At 31.8% G+C, this 22,373-nt stretch overlaps 1 protein-coding gene and 1 long non-coding RNA gene across 3 annotated transcripts; one reads left to right on the top strand and one right to left on the bottom strand.

The window, feature by feature from the left end:
* Window positions 1-713: 713 nt before the first annotated feature.
* LOC142228257 (uncharacterized) lies at window positions 714-21,377 on the bottom strand. Its single transcript, XM_075298638.1, has 2 exons — window positions 21,128-21,377; window positions 714-1,762 (listed from the first exon to the last, which is right to left on the bottom strand). Exons 1-2 carry the CDS (start codon window positions 21,250-21,252, stop codon window positions 781-783), a joined length of 1,107 nt encoding a protein of 368 aa, XP_075154753.1. The 5' UTR covers window positions 21,253-21,377; the 3' UTR covers window positions 714-780.
* LOC142229053 (uncharacterized) lies at window positions 14,699-15,775 on the top strand. 2 transcript variants are annotated; one of them, XR_012720316.1, is made up of 3 exons: window positions 14,724-14,878; window positions 14,950-15,193; window positions 15,257-15,775. It is a non-coding gene; the product is annotated as an uncharacterized LOC142229053 (long non-coding RNA). The 2 variants fall into 2 exon arrangements; XR_012720315.1 differs by having other exon boundaries at window positions 14,699-15,193.
* Window positions 21,378-22,373: the final 996 nt, after the last annotated feature.

Raw genomic sequence — 22,373 nt, 5'->3', positions numbered from 1 at the left:
CACAGAAAATCATTGAAATCCGATAAATTAAAATTCATTTAACCCCTATTTTCATGCTTTTTAAGCCGCACTATGGGCATGCCTGCCAACCTGCCTAAACAGAAAAAATGTTCACGAAAAATTTTCAAATTAAAGTCTGGAGTTAAAAAATTTTCGATTAAAAATTTAATTGCTTTAACAAATTTTTTAAATGAAAAAAAAATCACAAAAATTAATATCAATTAATTTTTTAATTGACTTTCATTTAATTTTCTAATTGATACTATCATTTCAGTGATTGAAGACATATATTCATATACCAGTTAGGAACTTAATGCTGAAAATTCTTCAGTCAAAACTAAAGCCTGTCGGAGTTACCTGATTGATATTCGTATCTTTTCTTTAGAAATAGTTGTGTCATTTTTTTAAGTGTGCCACAATTAGTAGCGTAATTGCAGTAATACCACCTCGAACATTGGTTCGATACGGATAGCTTTTATGTCGATTACACTCGATAAATTATTTTCCGAATACCAGTTGTTTTTTTAATGGACGCGATGGAGGCTCCCACTATAATCGGCTGCTTTGAAGCCGCACCCAAATTAATATGAATGTGCAAATGGAGAAAAGTGACCCATTATAGAATCAAACAACTATTGATACTTGCAAGCGGCTCGAACCTGTGTACCTAAGTTTCGTGTAAAATCGTGCAATGTGCCAAAAAGTTGAAAACATTTTGTGTTTGGTAACGGTATATTTAAGTAGATGTACAAATACTTTTTATTTGATACAACGATATATTTATAACATTAAATTATATATTTTTGGTACTTGCACTGACTGCAACATTTCATTTACTTGAGCATGGCTTCTTATGTGAACTGTATCCACATCTTCCAACTTCTTTTTAGCCACTATAGAGTTTCCTTTAATGGCAATATAATCAAATATTTTGCCACGTAATTTTTTGTTCGCATAGGAAAATAATGCCTGAATATTTCCACCAAAATATTCTTCAAAAGTAATACATTCTGTTGTGGGATTGTTTTTCAGTTTTTCTTGTTGGGCAATAAATTGCAACTTAGTCTCACGAGATTTAAATTCAACGTATAATTGTTTATTTTTGTTTATAACCTTTTTAATATCTTCCTTCAATATGAAAATATCCATTTTCGACGCTATGAGTATGATAATATTTTCCAACGGCTGTATGATATTTTCATTAGGGTAATTTTTTATAACTAGACCCAGTTCGGCATTGATACCGTTCGAATTTTTATTCTTCTTGTTTTTCTTCTTGGCATTGTTTATCTTGTCTTTCTTAATAGATTCCATTTGGTCCACATAGTTTTGAAGTTTCATGTTATCAGCCGTAAGTTGTATATTTTTAGACACTTCCTTTCTAAATTCGGAGGTAATGATTTCCAATTTATGTTCCACTATCCTATTTTCCTCTTTCACGGCACTTTCTGGTGTAGCCTTTTTCAAGGAATCTATTATTTTCAATAATTCTGAATTTTCTTCAGATAAAGTTTTTATGGATTCCTCTTTAGAAGTATTTTCTTTTTTCAAACATTCGTTTAATGCCAAAATCCTTTTCTCTTTATTAACGTACACTTCTCGGCTTTTCTCCGCTATACGTCGAAGTGCTTGATATTTCAGTTTTATGTCTTCTAATTGCTTTGACAAACTCTCCTTTTCTGCAGAATCTTCTTCGTCGAAGTTCACATAAATTCTGTGGTATGTAGGATTATAATCGCGACATTGCGGATAGCTGGACGAACTACACAATAAGATTAAGCAAATTTAATTATTAATAATTTGTTAAATATGTAAAATATTTCTCTCTAGATGGTAAATCGAAGTATTTTGTTTTCGTGACAAAGATCGGAAATAAAATTTGAACATCGTGTCATAACACAGAAAAAAATTTCACGAACACTTTTCCAAATAAAGTCTTGAGTTTTAAAAAATATTCAATTAAAAATTTAATTGATTCAACAAATTTTTTAATTGAAACAAAAATCAATCACAAAAATTAATAGTATCAATTAATTTTTTAATTGGATCAATCAATTGACTCTCAATTAATTTTTTTAATTTATACTATCATTTCTGTGATTGAAGACATTTTAATTCAAAAATTGGATCAGTTAATTTCGTGATTGAATCAGAAAAAGTTTTTTTTGTGTGAATAATAATAAAACCCGAAATAGTTAAGGTGCCTGATTTTTTATATTCTTCTTTTGGTCCAAGCCGAACTTAGCTTAGCATACTAGTTTTTCATTCATTTAAAATAGATGTTCAATAGTCATCAAAAATGATAGTATCAATTGCAAAATTAAATGATGGTCAATTAAAAAGTTAATTCATCCAATTAAAAAATTAATTGATACTATTAATTTTTGTGATTGATTTTTGTTTCAATTAAAAATTTGTTGAATCAATTTAATTTAATATTTTTAAAACTCGATTAAAATTTTAATTGGAAAAATTTTCGTGAAATTTTTTTCTGTGTATACTACGCGCCAATAGTTTTTGCAAAATCGCCTATCAGGCAGCAACCCGTTATAGCAGATATAGATAGCATATCTAGTGTGCGGTTTAAGTTTAAATGGGGCCATATTTGCTTGGTGTCGTTACAACCAGGGCTGTGGAGTCGAGCCAATTTTGCTCGACTCCGACTCCAGCATTTTTCATCAGCTCGACTCCGACTCCGGAGTCGACTCCGGGTAATATAACTAAATCTCATTTTTAATACCAATAATTTGTAGTTCTATTGTGGGGGTACCGTAAGTGGATCGATATAAAGTATCGTATTTATTTATGTGTGCAAAAAAAAGGTCTTAATTTCACATTAGATGCCAATTGAACTCTATATTTCAATTTTAGGGCAATGTTTAATAAAAAAAATAATGATATAAATACCCATCATAATATGAGAAGATACCAACAGTATATGTATTTGTGGACCAAAATTATTGATAAATTTGTTGCGAGCTAAAGGTTTATATTCCCATATGCATGAATTTGAATCTGAATCGATTTAGACAAAATTGTATATAATTCTACAAAATCTATGTATCTAAAATTTAAATCTAACGTTATGGGACGTAACACAACTTTAACAAAAAATAAAAATGCAAGGAAGGTCTAAAGTCGGGCGGGCCGATTATAATATACTCTGCACAACTTTGTATTTAGATCGACATTTTGATAAAATCTCAAATCAGACTTTTACAAAATCTCGGGCAATATTTGGGAAATATTTGTAATTGTTTAGACAATTTCGCAAAAATGCAGTTATGATTCATTCATTGAAAAATTTGAAAATTTTAGTCATTTTTACAAGCTTTCGACTTAGCAGTGGGTATCAGTGAGCATAAAATTTTGGAAAAATATTGCAAAATTTTATATAGAAATAAAATTTTGCAAAATTTTCTACAGAAACAAAATTTTGACTAAATTTCCTATAGAAATAAAATTTTGGCAAAATTTTCTAAAGAAATCAAATTTTGAGCAAATAGGTAGAAATAAAATTTTGTATAAAATGTTTAAAGAAATAAAATTTGGCAAATTTTTTTTATAGAAATAAAAGTTTGAAAAAATTATCAATAGAAATACAATTCAACAAAAAAAAAAATTGTGTAGCAAACAAAATTTTGCAAAATTTTCTATAGAAATAAAATTTTGCAAAATATTCTATAGAAACAAAATTTTGACTAAATTTTCTATAGAAATAAAATTTTGACTAAATTTTATATAGAAAAAAATATTTCTATAGTAATAAAATTTTGAATACATTTTTTATAGCAGTGAGTATCAGTGAACATCAGTAAGAAAAAAATTTTGAGAAAATTTGCTATAGAATTAAAATTTGACAATTTTTTCTTATAGAAATAAAATTTTGAAAAAATTATCAATAAAACTACAATTTTAAACATTTTTTTGCGTAGTAAATAAAATTCTGCAAAATATTCTACAGAAAAAAAAATTTACTAAATTTTCTATGGAAATAAAATTTGGCAAATTTTTTTTTAGAAATATAATTTTGACCAAATTTTCTATTAAAAAAATCTATTACTGCAAAATGTTGACCAAATTTTCTAATAAAAAAATCTATTACTACAAAATTTTGGCAAACTTTTCTATAGAAATAAAATTTTGACTTAAATTTTTATAGAAATAAAATTATCAAAAATTTTGGCAAACTTTTCTATAGAAATAAAATTTTGACTTAAATTTTTATAGAAATAAAATTATAAAATAGAAATAAAATTTTGCAAAATATTCTATAGAAACATTTTGACTCAATTTTCTATAGAAATAAAATTTTGACTAAATTTTCTATAGAAAAAAATATTTCTATAGTAATAAAATTTTGAATAAATTTTTTATAGAAATAAAAGTTGACAAAATTTGCTATAGAAATAAAATTTTGACAAAATTTGCTATAGAAATAAAATTTTGACAAAACTTTTTATAGAAATAACATTTTGACAAAATTTTCTATAAAAAACAACTTTTGAAAAAATTTTCTGTCAATATTCCACATATGTATATGGCCTTAAAATAAAATTAAAAAAAATAATTTCGATTGTTCGAAATATTTTAAATAAATTGATATGGGCATTAAAATGGATCGATCCAGCCCATCTGCTAGTCTAACATTCTAGGAAACATAAAAAGATAGCCGTAATTGTAAGTTGATTTTCATTTACAATCATGCTGTACATTGATCGAATGAATAACACAATGGAAACTAATTTGCGTAAAAACTTGCTTAGTTACAAAAGTGTGAAGTGTTTTAAAAAATTTGGTTTAGTCGGAGTCGAGCAAAATTTTTACGACTCCGACTCCAGCAAAATCTTCAGACTCCGACTCCGGCTCCACAGCCCTGGTTACAACCCTTGCAATTCTCCCATCGAACATTTGCCATCATAACAGCCTTCTCACGCAGCATGAGCTTGCAGGTAGCCAGGGGCATACCAACAGATTCTAGTTCCCCTGGAATATGTAGAATATATATGACCAGAATATATATATATATATATATATATATATATATATATATATATATATATATATTGTTATATCCCTGTTAACCAGAAGGCCAAGTTGGAATAAAAATGCACGACTGTATCTCTAATGATATTTTAATTCTAATTTATTTCCAATTATAAACGGAGTTACAAAAGCCGGTGTTGTAGGTAACTGTCTACGAAGGGAATGAATAACAAAAAGCAAGATCAAAAGTTATAATGATGTTAGTGTAGGTTTACTTTGACATTATGCTTGTAACCAGATGTTTATGCAATGTAACCAGATGTTTGAAAATAAAAAGGATTAATATTTACTATGCAAAGAGGGTACATTGTAATTAATGTTTATAACAATTCTCCCCCACTTGAAGAAGACATAACAAATTAATGACGAACATAGTCGCTATAGTAGCGAGGGGGTCTTCGTTGACGAGATGAAGTCCGTCGACTTGGTGTTGATGCCTCTTCGGTACTCCTAGAAGAATTTGAAGGCACAGATTCCGATACTTGTTCTGGTGCAGATGAAGTATATGGTCTTAGCCCTCGGATATATGTTTGTGGTAGAAGGTATTGTTCCACAATCGGATAATGTTGAAGAATATGGTCACCATTTTGGTTCTTATCTACTTCGTTCCTAGATTGTTGACTATTATTTGCATCAGATGTGGTTACCTCCGTAAGTCGCAGCTGGTTTATGTGGCGTTTCAAAACGTATCCATTGTCAAGGTGTATTAAATAATGTAAACGTCCAAGTTTTTTACTAACTTCTCCAAACTTCCAGATCGGTTTGTTTTGGGTGTAATATCTGACTTGAACTCTATCTCCTACGTTCAACTGTCGAATAGGAACGTCTGTAACGGTTTTCCCAAACGCTTTGGTGGGCTTTAACGCATCGAGCTGGATTCTTATTTGCCTTCCCAGATATAGCTCAGATGGTGATTTGCCATTTTGGAGTGGCGTCGCCCTGTAACGGAATATAATTTTACGAATCTTCTTATGTATCGGCGATGGGTCATCCGCCATTGCTCCAAGTCTCTTTTTTAGGGTTTGGACATTCCTCTCAGCCAATCCATTTGTTGCGGGATGCCCTGGAGCGATAAATTTTTGAAAAATTCCCGACTTACGACAAAACATGGTGAATTCTCCACTCTTAAAAATTGTGGCATTATCGGATACTATGACATCAGGATATCCATTACGTGCAAAAATGTTTTGAAGCATTTCGATGGTGGAGGCTGATGTGGGGGCAACTGAACAAACGCCCACCTCAGCCCACTTTGATTTTGCGTCGATGACTACAAGGAGTTGATGACCTTGATACGGTCCCGCATAGTCAATGTGGATGCGCTGCCAATTATGTTGTGGTTCCTCCCAAGGATGAAGAATTACTTTTGCTGGATTGTTTTGAACAGAAGCGCAAGCAGAACACGACCTTACAAACTTCTCAATATCTTTATCTATGGAAGGCCAGTACACGTACCGTCTAGCTAGCTGCTTCATTTTGGTTATCCCAATATGAGTTTGATGAAGTTCGAAAAGAACGTCCTGCCGAAGGGCTAGTGGTACTACAACTCTTTGGCCCTTAAATAAAATATTTGAATCAATTGTGTATTCTGTGTCCGTTTTGTCTGAATTGCGAAGACTATATAAAATTCTCGAAAGTTCTGGATCTTTCATTGTAGCATCCCGAATTGAAAAATAATTCAAATTTGACGAATTAATTTGGAACAATGTTGTTTCGCATATAGCATGTACTTCCATATCAATAGAATTAATATATTTTACATCTGTTGTTAACGGGGCTCTCGATAAACAATCAGCGTTAACGTTTTCATCGCTCTTTTTCGTTGACACTTCGTAGTCATAGCCAGTTAGGAAAGCTGCATAACGCTGAAGCCTTGATGAAGTCATTGAAGGTAATTTAGAATTCTCGTGGAATATTCTAGATAACGGCTTATTATCCGTAATGAGTTTAAAATGCCTGCCAAATAAATATTCATGAAAATGTTGGACAGAAAAAACGATGGCTAATGCCTCGCGGTCTAGCTGCGAATAATTCTGTTCTGCGGAGGTCAAAGACCTCGATGCGAACGCAATAGGCCTTTCCTCCCTATCTACAATGTGAGACAAGACACCTGCTATGCCCGTAGGGCTAGCATCGCATGCGAGTTGCACTTTTAAATCTGGATTAAATGGCATTAAAACTCTATCGCTAGCAATTTCCTCTTTCAGAATATTGAATGCTTTTTCACATTTTGAAGACCATTGAAAATTTGAATTTTTGCGTAGCAGCAAGCGTAATGGTGTAGTTATGGTAGACGAATTGGGTATAAATCTGGAATAGTACGTCACCATTCCAAGGAAACGACGGACATCTTCCACGCATTTTGGTTGTGGCATTTCCAAAATTGCTTTTACTTTTGACCTGGATTTTCGAACTTTGTTAAATTCCACAATGTGGCCCAAAAATTCAATTTGCGTTTTGAAAAACGTACATTTTGCCATATTGAGGTGAAGATCGTACTTCTTCAATTGTGCTAGACAAGATTTTAAATTCCGTTTGCACTCACCCATGGATTCTCCATGCACCACAATGTCATCGAAATATGACTCAGTCTTTGGTATTTCACGCAGTATTTGATCAATTATCCTGTTGAATTCAGCAGGGGCGGTCTTAATACCAAAAGACAGTCTATTCATGCGAAATGTCCCACGATGGGTTGATATGGTTTGAATTTCACTAGAAGACTCGTCGACAGGGACGTGTAAATACGCCTTATGCGCTTTACAGACTATCAGTTATTCCGGACGACAATGTCCGCGTCCAACTTTTCGATTAAAATCGTACGCATTAACCACATTGCAATTTTTGTTTGACAGACCAATGAAAAAATCGATAGCAGAAATCGATATGGTATCGATATTTTTTGTAAACAATAACATTGACTAGAAAATAAAGCCGCTTAATTTTTGTGAAATTTTAATAACAATATGTACAAAAACAAAAAAAAATCAAATTAGCTTTAATTTTGTTTTTATTGGAGCTAATAGAAAAAGAGGAGCAGCCCGTTAAGAGAATATGGATACAAGGATGGTTGAAGAAGAGATCTCCTTCAAATGTGCGTCTCGTAAGAGAATTGAGTTTAACTGCACCGCAAGACTACAAGAATTATCTGAGAATGGACACCCACGTATTCGAGGAATTGCTGGATATGATAAGTCCACTCATCCAAAAACAGGACACTCATTTGAGAGATGCGAAAACTCCAAATGAAAGATTAATAGCTACGTTACGGTTTTTGGCAACGGGACAGACTTTTTCGGACTTGAAGTTTGAAGTTTATATGGGAACATCTACCTTGAGTGGAATTATAATAGAAACATGTCTTGCCATCATAAAATCGCTTAGGAATTACATACGTGTAAGTAACTTTTAATATTTGTGTTCGATATAATCCCTACAAATTGGCCAAAAGAATAGGAGACATAGAAAAGTAATATTTTAAGGTGGGTTTTAAGTTCGAGTTTAGCAGCATTTTTATACTAAAAAGGGCATACAACTATACCTATTTCTTGCAAATTTTATTATAAACTCTTGGGGATTTGCACAAAGAAACTTTTTATATTTTATAACATGTATTCATAAAAATCGACTATTAAAGAAAAGTAATCGTGAAAATATGACGATTTTAGCGGCTAAACTCGAACTTAATACCACCTTTCGCCGCTAAAATCGCAATTTTTCATGAAAATTTTAGCGGCTAAACTCGAACTTAATACTCACCTTTAACCAAAAATACATTGAAACTATTGCTTGCGAGTGGTATACAAATTGTTTGCCAAAAATCTTCTGAATGTGTCGACTGTTGCCAAATGTAAACGAATAGGTTTCCAGATTTATATGTGAAAGATAGTTTTTTTAGTGCTAAAAAGGTGGAGACACTGCTACTCGATGGAAATGTATCCGAATGGAAATTATGGACACTCAGATTTTTATGTGAAAGATAGATTTTCCACAATATGGGCTAGAAAAAAGTGGAGCGACTACTTCTCGAGAGAAATTCTTTTATCTGTATAACAAAAACAATTACTACGTGTTTATAGTAAATTCAAGTTTGTCTTTATTTAATTTTAGTAAGGTTTAGTTTTGTACACAAATTCTATCGTTTATATACTATAAAACAGATATATCACATTGAACGTATTATAGTAAATACTACTTTTTTGGCACATATATTAATATAAAATTAAAAATATATTTTGTACGGAAATATATCATATATGACATAAATCTATATTTGTGAAACGATTGCCTATTTAGGCTAATAAACGAAATGTACATATATGTATACATATATTATTGCGGTATCAATGGATTAAACGTATATGTTAATGTATAAATCGTAGATACATAGTTAATATTAGTTCGCTTATTTTGGATTAATTAATAAAGAACATAAAATAAAAATAAACAATGGTACTAGCATGTCTTTATTAACACTATGACGCAAAATTCCAAATAAAAAATCACTTATCCCAGCCGAAAGCAATCGATGAGAGAAGAAAAGTTGTATTTGGATTTTGTTAGATTGGTTGTTGTTCGTTTTTAATGAGCCTCTGTGTATTTTTGTCGTCAAATTTGATTTTGTGCACTTTTTTGCAATATTCGCATGGCCATAGCGTGAAAAGTGCTGATTTTTTTTTTTTGCAGTCTTCATCAAAATTGTTGCTCTTAGTGCCTTAATTGTTTGATAATATTTTCATTAGTTCAAGACCTGCAGTCGAAAAACGGAAAAAATCTTTGTTTTCGTTACATTTTTGGGGTTTTAAACATGTAGATGAAATTATTCGACTTACTATATTCAACATTTTATTGGGCGAGTCAAGAGTTGTAGCTTTTCTGAAGACTGCAAAAAAATTCACAGCAATTATCGAGCTACGGCCATGCGAAAATTGGAAAAAAGTGAACAAAATCGAATTTGGCCACAAAACGAACAGCAACCAATTTTGCAAAATCCAGATACTACTTTTCTTCTCTCATCGAGTACTTTCGGCTGGTGTGATTTTTTGTTTGGAGTTTTTGTGTTGCCCTGTGTAAAAAAGTATAAAAAATAAATATAAAAGTATAAAAAATGTTTTTTAGTGCGAAAAGTGCATTCCCTCACTGGTAACTTCATACTTATAACCTGCGCTTCTTTCTCCCGTCCATCCCTCTTCAGAGCTATCGCTATCGCTTTCGCTTTCCACATTTATACTTATTCGCTCACTCGAAGAAGCAATGGGTATGTTGGTTTTTGATTTGTGTTTCCTTGATGTTGAGGGGTTGAAGTCCATTGAAGACCCGCTTAAATATTCCTCTTCGAATTCGATGTCTGTTAAAGTTTTTATATTGTCCCATCTAGGGCGTTTATGTGATGTAGAGGCGTTTTGCGTCAGAGCAATTTCTACAGAGCGGTATGAGTTTTCGTTTAAGTGTGACAGTTGTCCTAAATAGAGGGTTTCGCTAATAATCCTACTTGCATACATTCTTTGTTTGGGAGAAAGAGCTCTGAACTCTTCCTCCCAAGTGCTGGCTAATTTGCTAGCATAATCTTCTTTGGTGTTCTCCATTATATTTATGGCTTTCTCCAAAAGAGTTTTTCTTTCTTTCCAGAAGGACTGTTTTTTTTCGGCTCAACTTTCTGAAAATAATAATGAAATTATATTTTATATAAAATATATTTTTGTATTGACTGTTAAATAGGATGTACAATAAAACCATAGCAATTAATACTCTATTAAAATTTTTATTTGCAGTTGCCAAGATGTGAATATGATTGGAAAGAAGTCGCAGTTGATTTTGAAAATTTATGGAACTTTCCACATTGCATAGGAGCAATGGATGGAAAACATATTAAAATAAGAAAACCGAACAACTCAGGATCGTACTATTTCAATTACAAAAAAAACTTCAGTATTGTGCTTTTGGCTTTGGTTAATGCTAATTGTGAATTTTTGATGGTTGAGGTTGGAGCCAATGGACGTGTTTCAGACGGAGGTGTCTATGCCAACAGCAAAATTCGTAGTATGTACGAATCTGGCCAGTTGAACCTACCTAATTCAGAACGAATTAATAATTTTAATATTGAATTGCCTTATGTTTTTGTAACCGACAATGCTTTTCCATTAGGAAAACATTTTATGAAGCCTTATTGTACGCCCTCATTATCAATAGAGCAAATTTATTTCAATTACCGATTGTCACGCGCACGTAGGATTGTAGAAAATGCATTCGGCATTATAGCATCAAGATTCAGAATACTCTTAGGTACTATTAACCTTAGCCCCGCAAAAACTAGAATTGTTGTGCTTGCAATATGCTATCTCCACAACTTTTTAAAATCTAAAACTCCGAATGCATATTTACAAAACATAAAAATGGCAGAGATACCACAACAAAATTGTAACAATGATAATAATATAGATGATAATCTTTCATCTTTGGGAAAACTTACTTACTTCAACAATAATAAAATATAATCATGCTGTTAACAAATTAATGTATATTTGTGCTATCTTTTCATTTTTGAACTTCTGGTAAATAGGTAGTGGATATAAATACATCATAAGAGCTGTTTTCTTTTTGCACTGATAACCAGGGCTGTGGAGCCGGAGTCGGAGTCTTGGAGTCGGAGTCTGAAGATTTTGCTGGAGTCGGAGTCGTAAAAATTTTGCTCGACTCCGACTCCGGCTAAACCAAATTTTTTAAAACACTTCACATTTTTGTAACTAAGCAAGTTTTTACTCAAATTAATTTCCATTGCGTTATTCATTCGATCAATGTACAGCATGATAGTAAATGAAAATCAACTTCCAATTACTATCTTTTTATGTTTTCTAGAATGTTAGACTAGCAGATGGGCTGAATCGATCCATTTTAATGCCCATATCAATTTATTTGAAATATTTCGAAGAATCGAAATTATTTTTTTAAATTTTATTTTAAGGCCATATACAAACATGTGGAATATTGACAGAAAAAATTTTTCAAAGTTGTTTTTTATAGAAAATTTTGTCAAAATGTTATTTCTATAAAAAGTTGTGTCAAAATTTTGTTTCTATAGCAAATTTTGTCAAAATTTTATTTCTATAAAAAATTTATTCAACATTTTATTACATTAGAAATATTTTTTTCTTTAAAAAATTTAGTCAAAATTTTATTTCTATAGAAAATTGAGTCAAAATTTTATTTCTATAGAAAATTGAGTCAAAATTTTGTTTCTATAGAATATGTTGCAAAATTTTATTTCTATTGATAATTTTATTTCTATAAAAATTTAAGTCAAAATTTTATTTCTATATAAAATTTTGTCAAAATTTTATATAGAAATAAAATTTTTTTGTCAAATGAGAAACGAGCTTTGTTTGTCTAAAATTTCGTTTGGGAGGCAAGAATTATTTTTTTGCGTGTAGAAAATTTTATTTCTATAGAAAATTTAGTCAAAATTTTGTTTCTGTAGAATATTTTGCAGAATTTTATTTACTACACAAAAATTTTTCTAAAATTGTATTTTTATTGATAATTTTTTCAAAATTTTATTTCTATAAGAAAAAATTATCAAATTTTATAGCAAATTCTATAGCAAATTTTCTCAATTTTTTTTTCTTACTGATGCTCACTGATACTCACTGTTATAAAAAATGTATTCAAAATTTTATTACTATAGAAATATTTTTTTCTATTTAAAATTTAGTCAAAATTTTATTTCTATAGAAAATTTAGTCAAAATTTTGTTTCTATAGAATATTTTGCAAAATTTTATTTCTATAGAAAATTTTGCAAAATTTCGTTTGTTACACAATTTTTTTAATTGTATTTCTATTGATAATTCTTTCAAACTTTTATTTCTATAAAAATTTTTCCAAATTTTATGTCTATAAAAATTTTATTCAAAATTTTATTTCTATAGAAAATTTAGTCAAAATTTTGTTTCTGTAGAACATTTTGCAAAATTTTATTTCTATTTTATATAGATATATATTTTATTTACTAGACAAAAATTTTTCCAAAATTGTATGCTCACTGATACTCACTGCTAAGTCGAAAACTTGTAGAAATGACTCAAATTTTCAAATTTTTCAATGAATGAATCATAAATGCATTTTTGCGAAATTGTCTAAACAATTATAAATATTTCCCAAATATTGCCCGAGATTTTGTAAAAGTCTGATTTGAGATTTTATCAAAATTTAGATCTAAATACAAAGTTGTGCAGAGTATATTATAACCGGCCCGCCCGACTTTAGATTTAGATTTAAATTTTAAGTACATAGATTTTGTAGAAGTATATACAATTTTGTCTAAATCAATTCAGATTCAAATTGATGCATATGGGAATATAAACCTTTATATAGCTCGCAACAAATTTAAAGGATTTGAGATAGTATCAATAACTTTGGTCCCCAAATACATATACTGTTGGTATCTTCTCATATAATGATGGGAATTTATATCATTATTTTATTTATTAAACATTGCCCTAAATTTGAAATAAGAGTTCAATTGGCATCTAATGTGAAATTAAGAACTTTTTTGCACACATAAATAAATACGATACTTTATATCGATCCACCTACGGTACCCCCACAATAGAACTACAAAGTAGTGGTATTAAAATGAGATTTAGTTATATTACCCGGAGTCGACTCCGGAGTCGGAGTCGAGCTGATGAAAAATGCTGGAGTCGGAGTCGAGCAAAATTGGCTCGACTCCACAGCCCTGCTGATAACCAGTGCTAAAATAAAACGCAAAAACTTTACCAGGAAAATTACCAAAAAACCTATTGTTCAATTTTCGTAAATGTTATTCCATTCCATTAATAAATATCAGATTTTTAATATTTATAGTATTTTTATGTTAAAACAAGTATATACAGCCGTAAGTTCGGCCAGGCCGAATCTTATGTACCCTCCACCATGGATTGCGTAGAAACTTCTACTAAAGACTGTCATCTACAATGCAACTACTTGGGTTGCGATAACACTTCAAATTCCTTAACACCGTCTTCTAAATTGTAAGTTAGTCCATACGGGGTATATTTTAAACAAAGAAGGCCGATTAAATACGTTTATAATTCAGTTTGACAAAATTTTCTATAGAAATAATATTTTGATAAAATTTTCTATAGAAATAAAATTTAGACAAAATTTTCTAAAGAAATAAAATATTTGCAAAATTTTCTATAGAAATAAAATATTTGCAAAATTTTCTATAGAAGTAAAATTTTGACAAAATTTTCTATATAAATAAAATGTTGACAAAATTTTCTATAGAAATAAAATATTGACAACATTTTCTATAGAAATAGAATTTTGACAAAATTTTCTACAGAAATAAAGTTTTGGTTGATTATTATAACCCCCATATAAATCTGAGGATCCTTTTATAGGGGGGAATTGGACCAATTTGTGCATGGCTGTTTGGGACCATATACATATACCAAATTTCAACCGGATCGGAAGAAATTTGCTCCTCTTAGAGGCTCCACAAGCCAAATCTTAGGGTCCCTTTATATGGGGGCTATACGTAAAAGTGGACCGATATGGCCCATTTTCAATACCATCCGACCTACATCGATAACAACTACTTGTGCCAAGTTTCAAGTCGATAGCTTCTTTCGTTCGGAAGTTAGCGTGATTTCAACAGACGGACGGACATGCTCAGATAGACCCAGAATTTCACCACGACCCAGAATATAATTTATGGGGTCTTACAGCAATATTTCGATGTGTTACAAACGGAATGACAAAGTTAATATACCCCCATCCTATGGTGGAGGGTATAATAAAATGAATTCTATTGTTTTGTTTTCAAAAATGTATGCTACTTCAATTTTATTCAATCTACTCCACTTTTCTCCAAAATCTACTTCACTCAATTTTTCACTAGCGGCAGCACTGATTCACATCTACTATTTTAACTTAGTAATATCAACTTGAGATAATATCGAGACGTTCACAATTGCGGCTACGAATTTTTAATATTTTTGGGAAACTACAATGGCAACCCTTCTCAATCATAATAAATATTTATTTAAATAGCCTGTGTTTGTTAATTAGTGTGTAAATATAACCATCGTGTCCAATTTAATCCTTAACAGCAAATGATGAGTCAAATGCAAATGCAGTATCTAGTAAGTTTGCCACATTAGAATGTATCGAAAATTTATAAATAAAATTTCCAATTTATTTCACAGCAGTCGCCACAAGGTATCGAGACCAGGAATGCTGTCACAATCGCCTTCGCACACCATGCAAGCTTACAAAAGTATTTTCATCTATTGCGTTCAATTATTTGTGATTGAATTCCAATGTGGTAGTGTGATTTCGTTATAATTGGCTGGAAAACTACAAGTGACTATCGTTACACGTAGATGAGGAATATGATCACCTCCAAGAGCAAATGTTATTTTTGGCTGCGGGCCACGGAAATTGAAAGAGGATTAAACACTCAGTATGCTTCATCCAAGAGTGGCTTAAAAAGGAGGTTTCTTGCTTAATTTATATCGCTAAATGACCACCAAATGATCTCAATCCGTTGGACTTTTTGCCTGGAGCATTTTTAAGAGTAAGGTTGCCGCTAAAAAAAACTGTAAACAACGGTACTATTGATTCCAAAAATTCCAACCACAAACGTCCAACAATATGCTTTCGACTATATAACAGCAGCCATATAAAGAAATCAATATTGTCCAATAAAGAACATTTTCCAACTATGTTTAAGCGTATGAATCAATATCTATGATCGTTGCAGTGATAGATATTCGAAAGTAAGACCGAAACTAGTCACGTATACCATTTTGTTTAGCGTAGGCCAGTTTATTCTCTGTCCATAGGAAAACAGCCTAAACTCTGACCAAAGGCTGTTCATTAATATGTTTTTGAACTCATGTGAACATACTTTCTTTTTGCCTTGGTGCAGCGTATAGTGGCACCCAGGGTTGGCCTGTCACAAACTGTGACATTTGCGACACACATTTGCGTCAGTATAAAAGTATGTCGCAAAACCCATAAACCTATTGCAGAAAACCTTATTTGGAATAGAAGTTGTGAACATTTATTAATTAATTTTGCCAGTTTCTGCAGACATTTATGAAAGTTTTCCCGCGGTCAAGCCCATTTTCTTAGGTGGTATCGAAATTCCCGTTGGTGAGTGCTCAAAATACCTTGAGGAGGCTGAACTTTAAGCTAAGGAAGGACGAGAAAAGCCCCCTACTTGTGCAAAAGGCAATATTGTGAACATTCCGAAGAATTGAAACTTCTCATTCCAACGTCTTGGATATAATCGAATTCGTTGCCTAGCTAACTAGACTACAGTTTTTTGAGTTTTCGACTTTTGTGACTTTTTCTACATTTACTACGCGTATGTGACGTTAACAACTTTGCGACAGTCGCAAACCTAAAAATTTTTGATACAGACCATCTCTGGTGGCACCATAATTGAGTACAAAATAGACTTGAATACAAGTATTATTAACTTTATTTTATTGTATTAACGAATATACGTAGAATTATTATAACTGGCGCGACAGCATCGATTTTTTTGCTCATATTTAGAAGCTAACCAAACTAATTTACTAAAATTTGTGAGAATGGTTATTGGGGACGTAAAAATTTTGTTTGTTTTTTATATCTTATAAACGTTATTACGTATTTCTTACATATGGCTGAGATATACCAAATTTTTATTGACCGTTTTGAGGGGGCATTACAGTACTACATATATATTCAGCTTTTTGGGTAAATACTATAGATATTCATACATATTGTTTTAATTGTACTACAATAGCCAAGTTCATATTTTGTTTTTGTCAAACTAAAACATGTTTATGTATTCGAGCTTATAAATAGCAGACAATTTTTATTTAGGAGGTTTTTCTAAATGTGATTCTATTTTCAGTGCACAAGTTTAAGTAATTCAGAGTGAAATTTTGCCCTACCGTTGTCGTATGAGTGTAAATCGAGAGCTATATTTAAATATGAACATATTTTTTCAAAATCAATAGCGATTGTCTCCGAGTCAAAGTAAAACTCGGTATCAAATTTGAGAACGATTGCAAATAAACTGAGTGCTGTACATTGCACACAAAATTACATGTACAGACAGACGATTACCATCGGTATACTAAACTATGGAGACGAGATAGACATATGGTGTCTTTGGCAAAAATGCTTAGGATGGGCTCCTGAGTCGATATAGCCATGTCCGTCTGTCCGTGAACACGTTTTTGTGATCAAAGTCTAGGTCGCAGTTTTAGTCCAATCGACTTCAAATTTGGCACAGGTATTCAACAAATTTGAAGGAATTCAGATGGTATTGAAAATGTGGATCACAAAGTGGTGCAGGGCATAATATAGTCGGCGCCGCCCGACTTTAGACTTTCCTTACTTGTTTTATTGTAGAAAATGTGAACATATAAAAAAATGAAACTGGAACTGGGAATTGTTAAAACATTACGAATAAAATTTAGATAATATAATTACTTACTTCAACATCTAAAAACTCCTCCAAAAGCTCCTCCGAACAGGTTCCTTCTTCTTGACTTTCTTGGTCCGAAAGGAAGGATAGGTGCTTGTAGTACCACAAAGTGGGCTTATATACACTGGCCGTTCCAGCGCCAGATCTTTCGCTCTGTCGAATTTTTTTTAGTTCGCGTCTATATGCGCTTCTAATATTATTAATTTTTTTTAACGTCCTCTACCGTTGCCGTATTATTATGGGCTCTGCATTTTTGCAGTAGAACGTCATAGCCCATTTGACGTAAGTTTTTGTTCCGATACTCATCTGATTTTATTTTCCATAGTTGTGGGCACTTCTTGTATAATTCAATAAATTCGATGGTAAATACGTGGTCCATTTTGTTTGAAGATAGATTTTCAAAAAAATTAGTATTTTTCTTTGTTACGTAAAGTGTTTGAGGATTATTTGGCCAAAACTTTGCGTTGCTCTCCTTGCATTAAATTATTTGGAATATGGCGCTTTTTACCGTTTTCCATTTTCTTCTTCTTGATTATTTTTCAGCAAATTTCGATAATTCAAAACTAAACGATAATCGATAGCTTTCGATAATAAATTTATCGTATACAAATCTGACCGAATTGACACACTGTACGATTTCTTTCCAACACCGACATTCCGTCCGGAATAACTGATAGTCTGTAAAGCGCATTATACAGGTCCAACCTGCAAAAATATTTTGAGTCCTTCAAGCTGTTGAAAATTTGGTCGATTTTCCGAATTGGATAGTGAGCGTTGACAAGTCTTTGATTCACACCGATTTTATAGTCGACGCAAAGTCTCACTCCTCCATCCGCCTTAGGGATGACCACTAATGGCGACCCCCAATCGCTATTGGCTATTTTTGAAATAATCCCTGCAGCTTCCAATTCATCTAGTTCTTTATTTACACGTTCAGTTAATGCGTAAGGGATCTGACGTTCCTTGGTATAAGTGGGTGTAGCGTTTTCCCTTAGCTGCAGCGACACTTTGTAATTCGGAATACACCCAATTTTCTGTTGAAATACAGTAGAAAATTCAGTTGTTATTTCTTTAATTGTATATGACACATCTATTGTATTTGTAGCAAAATTATCAAAATGATTTCTATCTAATTCGTTGAGGTTAATGGACAGTCGGCGGATCCATGTTCGGCCAATCAGAGCGGCACACCCGTCTGGTACTATGTAAAGATCGTCATAAATAGCTGTGTTGTTGAAATTGATATGAACACGAACTTTTCCATCAGGAATGAACGTATTTTGTGTATACGAACGGAAAACAATATCAGTGGCAATCAATTCATTCTTTAATTTTAAGTTTTTATACATGGACCTCGGCAGGAACGAGTATCCGGAACCAGAATCGACTTCAAATGTCACCAATTTACCTTCAATTGAAATTTCCGCATAATACCGCTCCGAACTCACATTTGTATATTCGTTGGAGTATACATCCACAATTTTGTAAATGCCGTATTCTGAATTTCCCGGTTGTATCGGGTTTTCTGGGTCCATTTGTACTTGGTTTGTGGATTTATTCCTAGATGATGTACTTTCACCCATTAGAGATGCTATACATACCTTGGCAACATGGCCTTTCTTTGCACATAACCTGCATTTTAATATCGAACTTGATCGACACTCCTTCGCAAAGTGGTCATTTTTGCCACATCGCAAGCAAAGTCCAGCAATTCCCAATTGTTCATAATTAATTTTCTTTTTCGATGATGGCCCGTAATGGTTTTTTGCACTGTGTTGTGTACTTTTTTTATTAAAAATTTTGTTTACAGTTACACTGGCTGAACTTGTGGATGCATGTGACAATTCCATTGCATTGATTTTCGCCGCCTCTAGTGCTAGTGCTTTCGAAACGATGTCATCAAATTTAACATTACTGGACTGGAGAAGCTGCTCTCTTATGCCGTTGTCGAAAATCCCTCTGATAAATTGTGCCCTTAAAAACACATCTGAAATAGGATTGTTGCACTTGCACGCAGATGTAAATTCGCAATCGTTGATATCAGTGCGAAGCATAGCCACAAAATCTGCCACAGACTGCCCTTCGCTCTGATACTTCGACAAGAATTTATGTTGTGCCACTAGAACATTCTTTTTCGGGGAAAGATGGTCCTCCAACAATTTTACGAGTTCATCATAGTACAAGTCTGTTGCTGCTTTCGGAGCTGCTAACGCCGACACCATATTGAAAAGCTTTGCCCCGATTGAATTTAAGAGGAGTTTTGCACAGTACTCCTTGTTACCGTCAACACCTTTCATTGTCACGTAATTGGTAAATCTTTGAATATAATTCCTGTACGTTTCTTTGGTTGGATCGAAAGTTTCGAAGTTGGGTACCAACGCCGTGTTTATAATGCTGCTACCTCCTTGTGATGTACTTGTAGAAGGGGCACTCGCAGTCAACTTTGAAAGTTGCGTAACCAATTCGCTTTGCATTTTCATGAACTGCTCAAATTGAGCGGCCTCCATTTTGTAAAACAATGAAAGAAACTAGCACACGCTTAGTGTAACGTACTTCAAGCCACTTATATTTGAATATAAATTCAACGAATTTTTATCCTCGTCGCCAAAACTGTTATATCCCTGTTAACCAGAAGGCCAAGTTGGAATAAAAATGCACGACTGTATCTCTAATGATATTTTAATTCTAATTTATTTCCAATTATAAACGGAGTTACAAAAGCCGGTGTTGTAGGTAACTGTCTACGAAGGGAATGAATAACAAAAAGCAAGATCAAAAGTTATAATGATGTTAGTGTAGGTTTACTTTGACATTATGCTTGTAACCAGATGTTTATGCAATGTAACCAGATGTTTGAAAATAAAAAGGATTAATATTTACTATGCAAAGAGGGTACATTGTAATTAATGTTTATAACATATATATATATATATATATATATATATATATATATATATATATATATATATATATATATATATATATATATATATATATATATATATATATATATATATATATATATATATATATATATATATATATATATATATATATATATATATATATATATATATATATATATATATATATATATATATATATATATATATATATATATATATATATATATATATACTTTATTGGACGTGACATCCTTTGGAATAATTATATCAATTTGATTTTCAAATTTGAAAAAAATATGACGTTTTTAAGGTGTTTTATAGATTCCATTCATTTTTTTAATTAAATCAATCAACAAATTATTGAAGATTGAGTTTAAGTTCAACTAATAAATGATGGTCCCAATTAAAGAACTTTTTGATCTAATTCGGTTATATTTTAATTTTAATAAAATAAGAATTTAATTGAAATGAAACTCTCTTAAGAGTGAATACAACACAATGCACATTTTACGTCTTTAATAGAAATATTAATTAAAATTTTAAACACATAAAATTTTAAACATATACAATCGCAAAATTTTTAACTAAATAATTGTACATATCGACTTTAATGTTTTCCTTTGAGTTCAAAATAACTTACGATAGTACAAAAATTACAAACAAATCATTACATTTAAACTTACCGACTTTTCCAATTATTTAAGCATGAGAAATGAAATATGTGCCCACAACTTGTAGAATATATAGTATCCACAGTTTTAAATACTTCCTTGCAAACTGGACACCAAAAGTTTAATGAAATAGACATTTCTGCAGTTTGTGGCAGTAAATCTACTTCATAAATTAAAAAAAAAAATTATTTTAGTTTCCCGAAATCTTAAATATCTCCGCAAATTGTTGCTACTAAAAGTTTGACAGTTTAGAACTTTTAATTGAATGGGGATTCCCGGAAATAACCAATTGAAATTCGTGGTTGCCATCTCTTGGATTTTGTAACATGCCATCAAATTGAATTTATTTAAAAGGAGGCAACCTTGTGCTCTGAAAAAAGCGAATTAAGTTGACATTGAGGGGTTTTAGACGATGCAATTGGTTGCGTGCAATTTTTTGTATTCTCTTTTAAAGTTGCAAGTTTGCATGCAATACGCTTGAAAATTTTTGACGTTTATTCGCTCAATCTTCTTTAATTGGTAATTCGTAACAATAAAATACATAGTGAAAAAATTGTTTAAGCAATTGCAAAAATAAAAATGGAAGATAATAACGAAAAAATCATTGACAGCCTGTTTCTGTATGTCGAACGAGCTCTATCGATCGACTGAAATGCACAGAAACAGCTGATTTTTCATTATAAATTCAGCTGTTTGTCTCCATTTCAATCGATCGATAGAGCTCGTTCGACATACAGAAACAGGCTGTGAATCACCACAACACGTATGTTTTCATATTTTTAAAACAACTCAACACGTTGAAAGAAGAATACAAATAAAGCAAATGAACAAGAGTACAAACGACAGTGAAGAGAACTGTCAAAAAATTGCAGGAGGAACGGAAAACGTGAAATTTTTTCTACCCCGTTTGCCTACAAACAAGAGTTGCATGCAATTATTGCACGAAGAAATTGCATCGTGTAAAAGGCCTCATTAAAGATAAGTATCGAGTTGGCATTATCGCGCTAAAGGTGGGTATTAACAGCCTATTTCTGCTATCCGAATTCTAGTCTTCGTTCGCATACAAAACGAAAAACAGCTGATTTTGGTTTCTCTAAGGGGTATCTAAACGAAAATCGAAACGAAAGTCAATGCGAACGAAGACGTAACGTAAGCTCTAAAATTGGGTTTCTCTAACTCGATTCGTTCGCATTTTGACGAACTGAAATGTCAAAACCACTCACTTGGTAAAGACCTTTCGTTTTGTGGAAAAAGGCAT

Source organism: Haematobia irritans, chromosome 3 (genome assembly GCF_050003625.1).
Source record: "Haematobia irritans isolate KBUSLIRL chromosome 3, ASM5000362v1, whole genome shotgun sequence".
NCBI classification, from domain to species: Eukaryota; Metazoa; Arthropoda; class Insecta; order Diptera; family Muscidae; genus Haematobia; species Haematobia irritans.
This window is presented reverse-complemented; position numbering and strand designations above follow the sequence as displayed.

What these genes read in the sequence shown, in the direction of transcription:
- LOC142228257 (XM_075298638.1), bottom strand. Translation starts at nt 21,252, where the DNA reads ATGTCTATTTCATTAAACTTTTGGTGTCCAGTTTGCAAGGAAGTATTT. An exon ending in TTAAATAATTGGAAAAGTCG is followed by an intron (nt 1,763 to 21,127) that starts GTAAGTTTAAAT and finishes CTTATTGTGTAG; the next exon opens with TTCGTCCAGCTATCCGCAAT.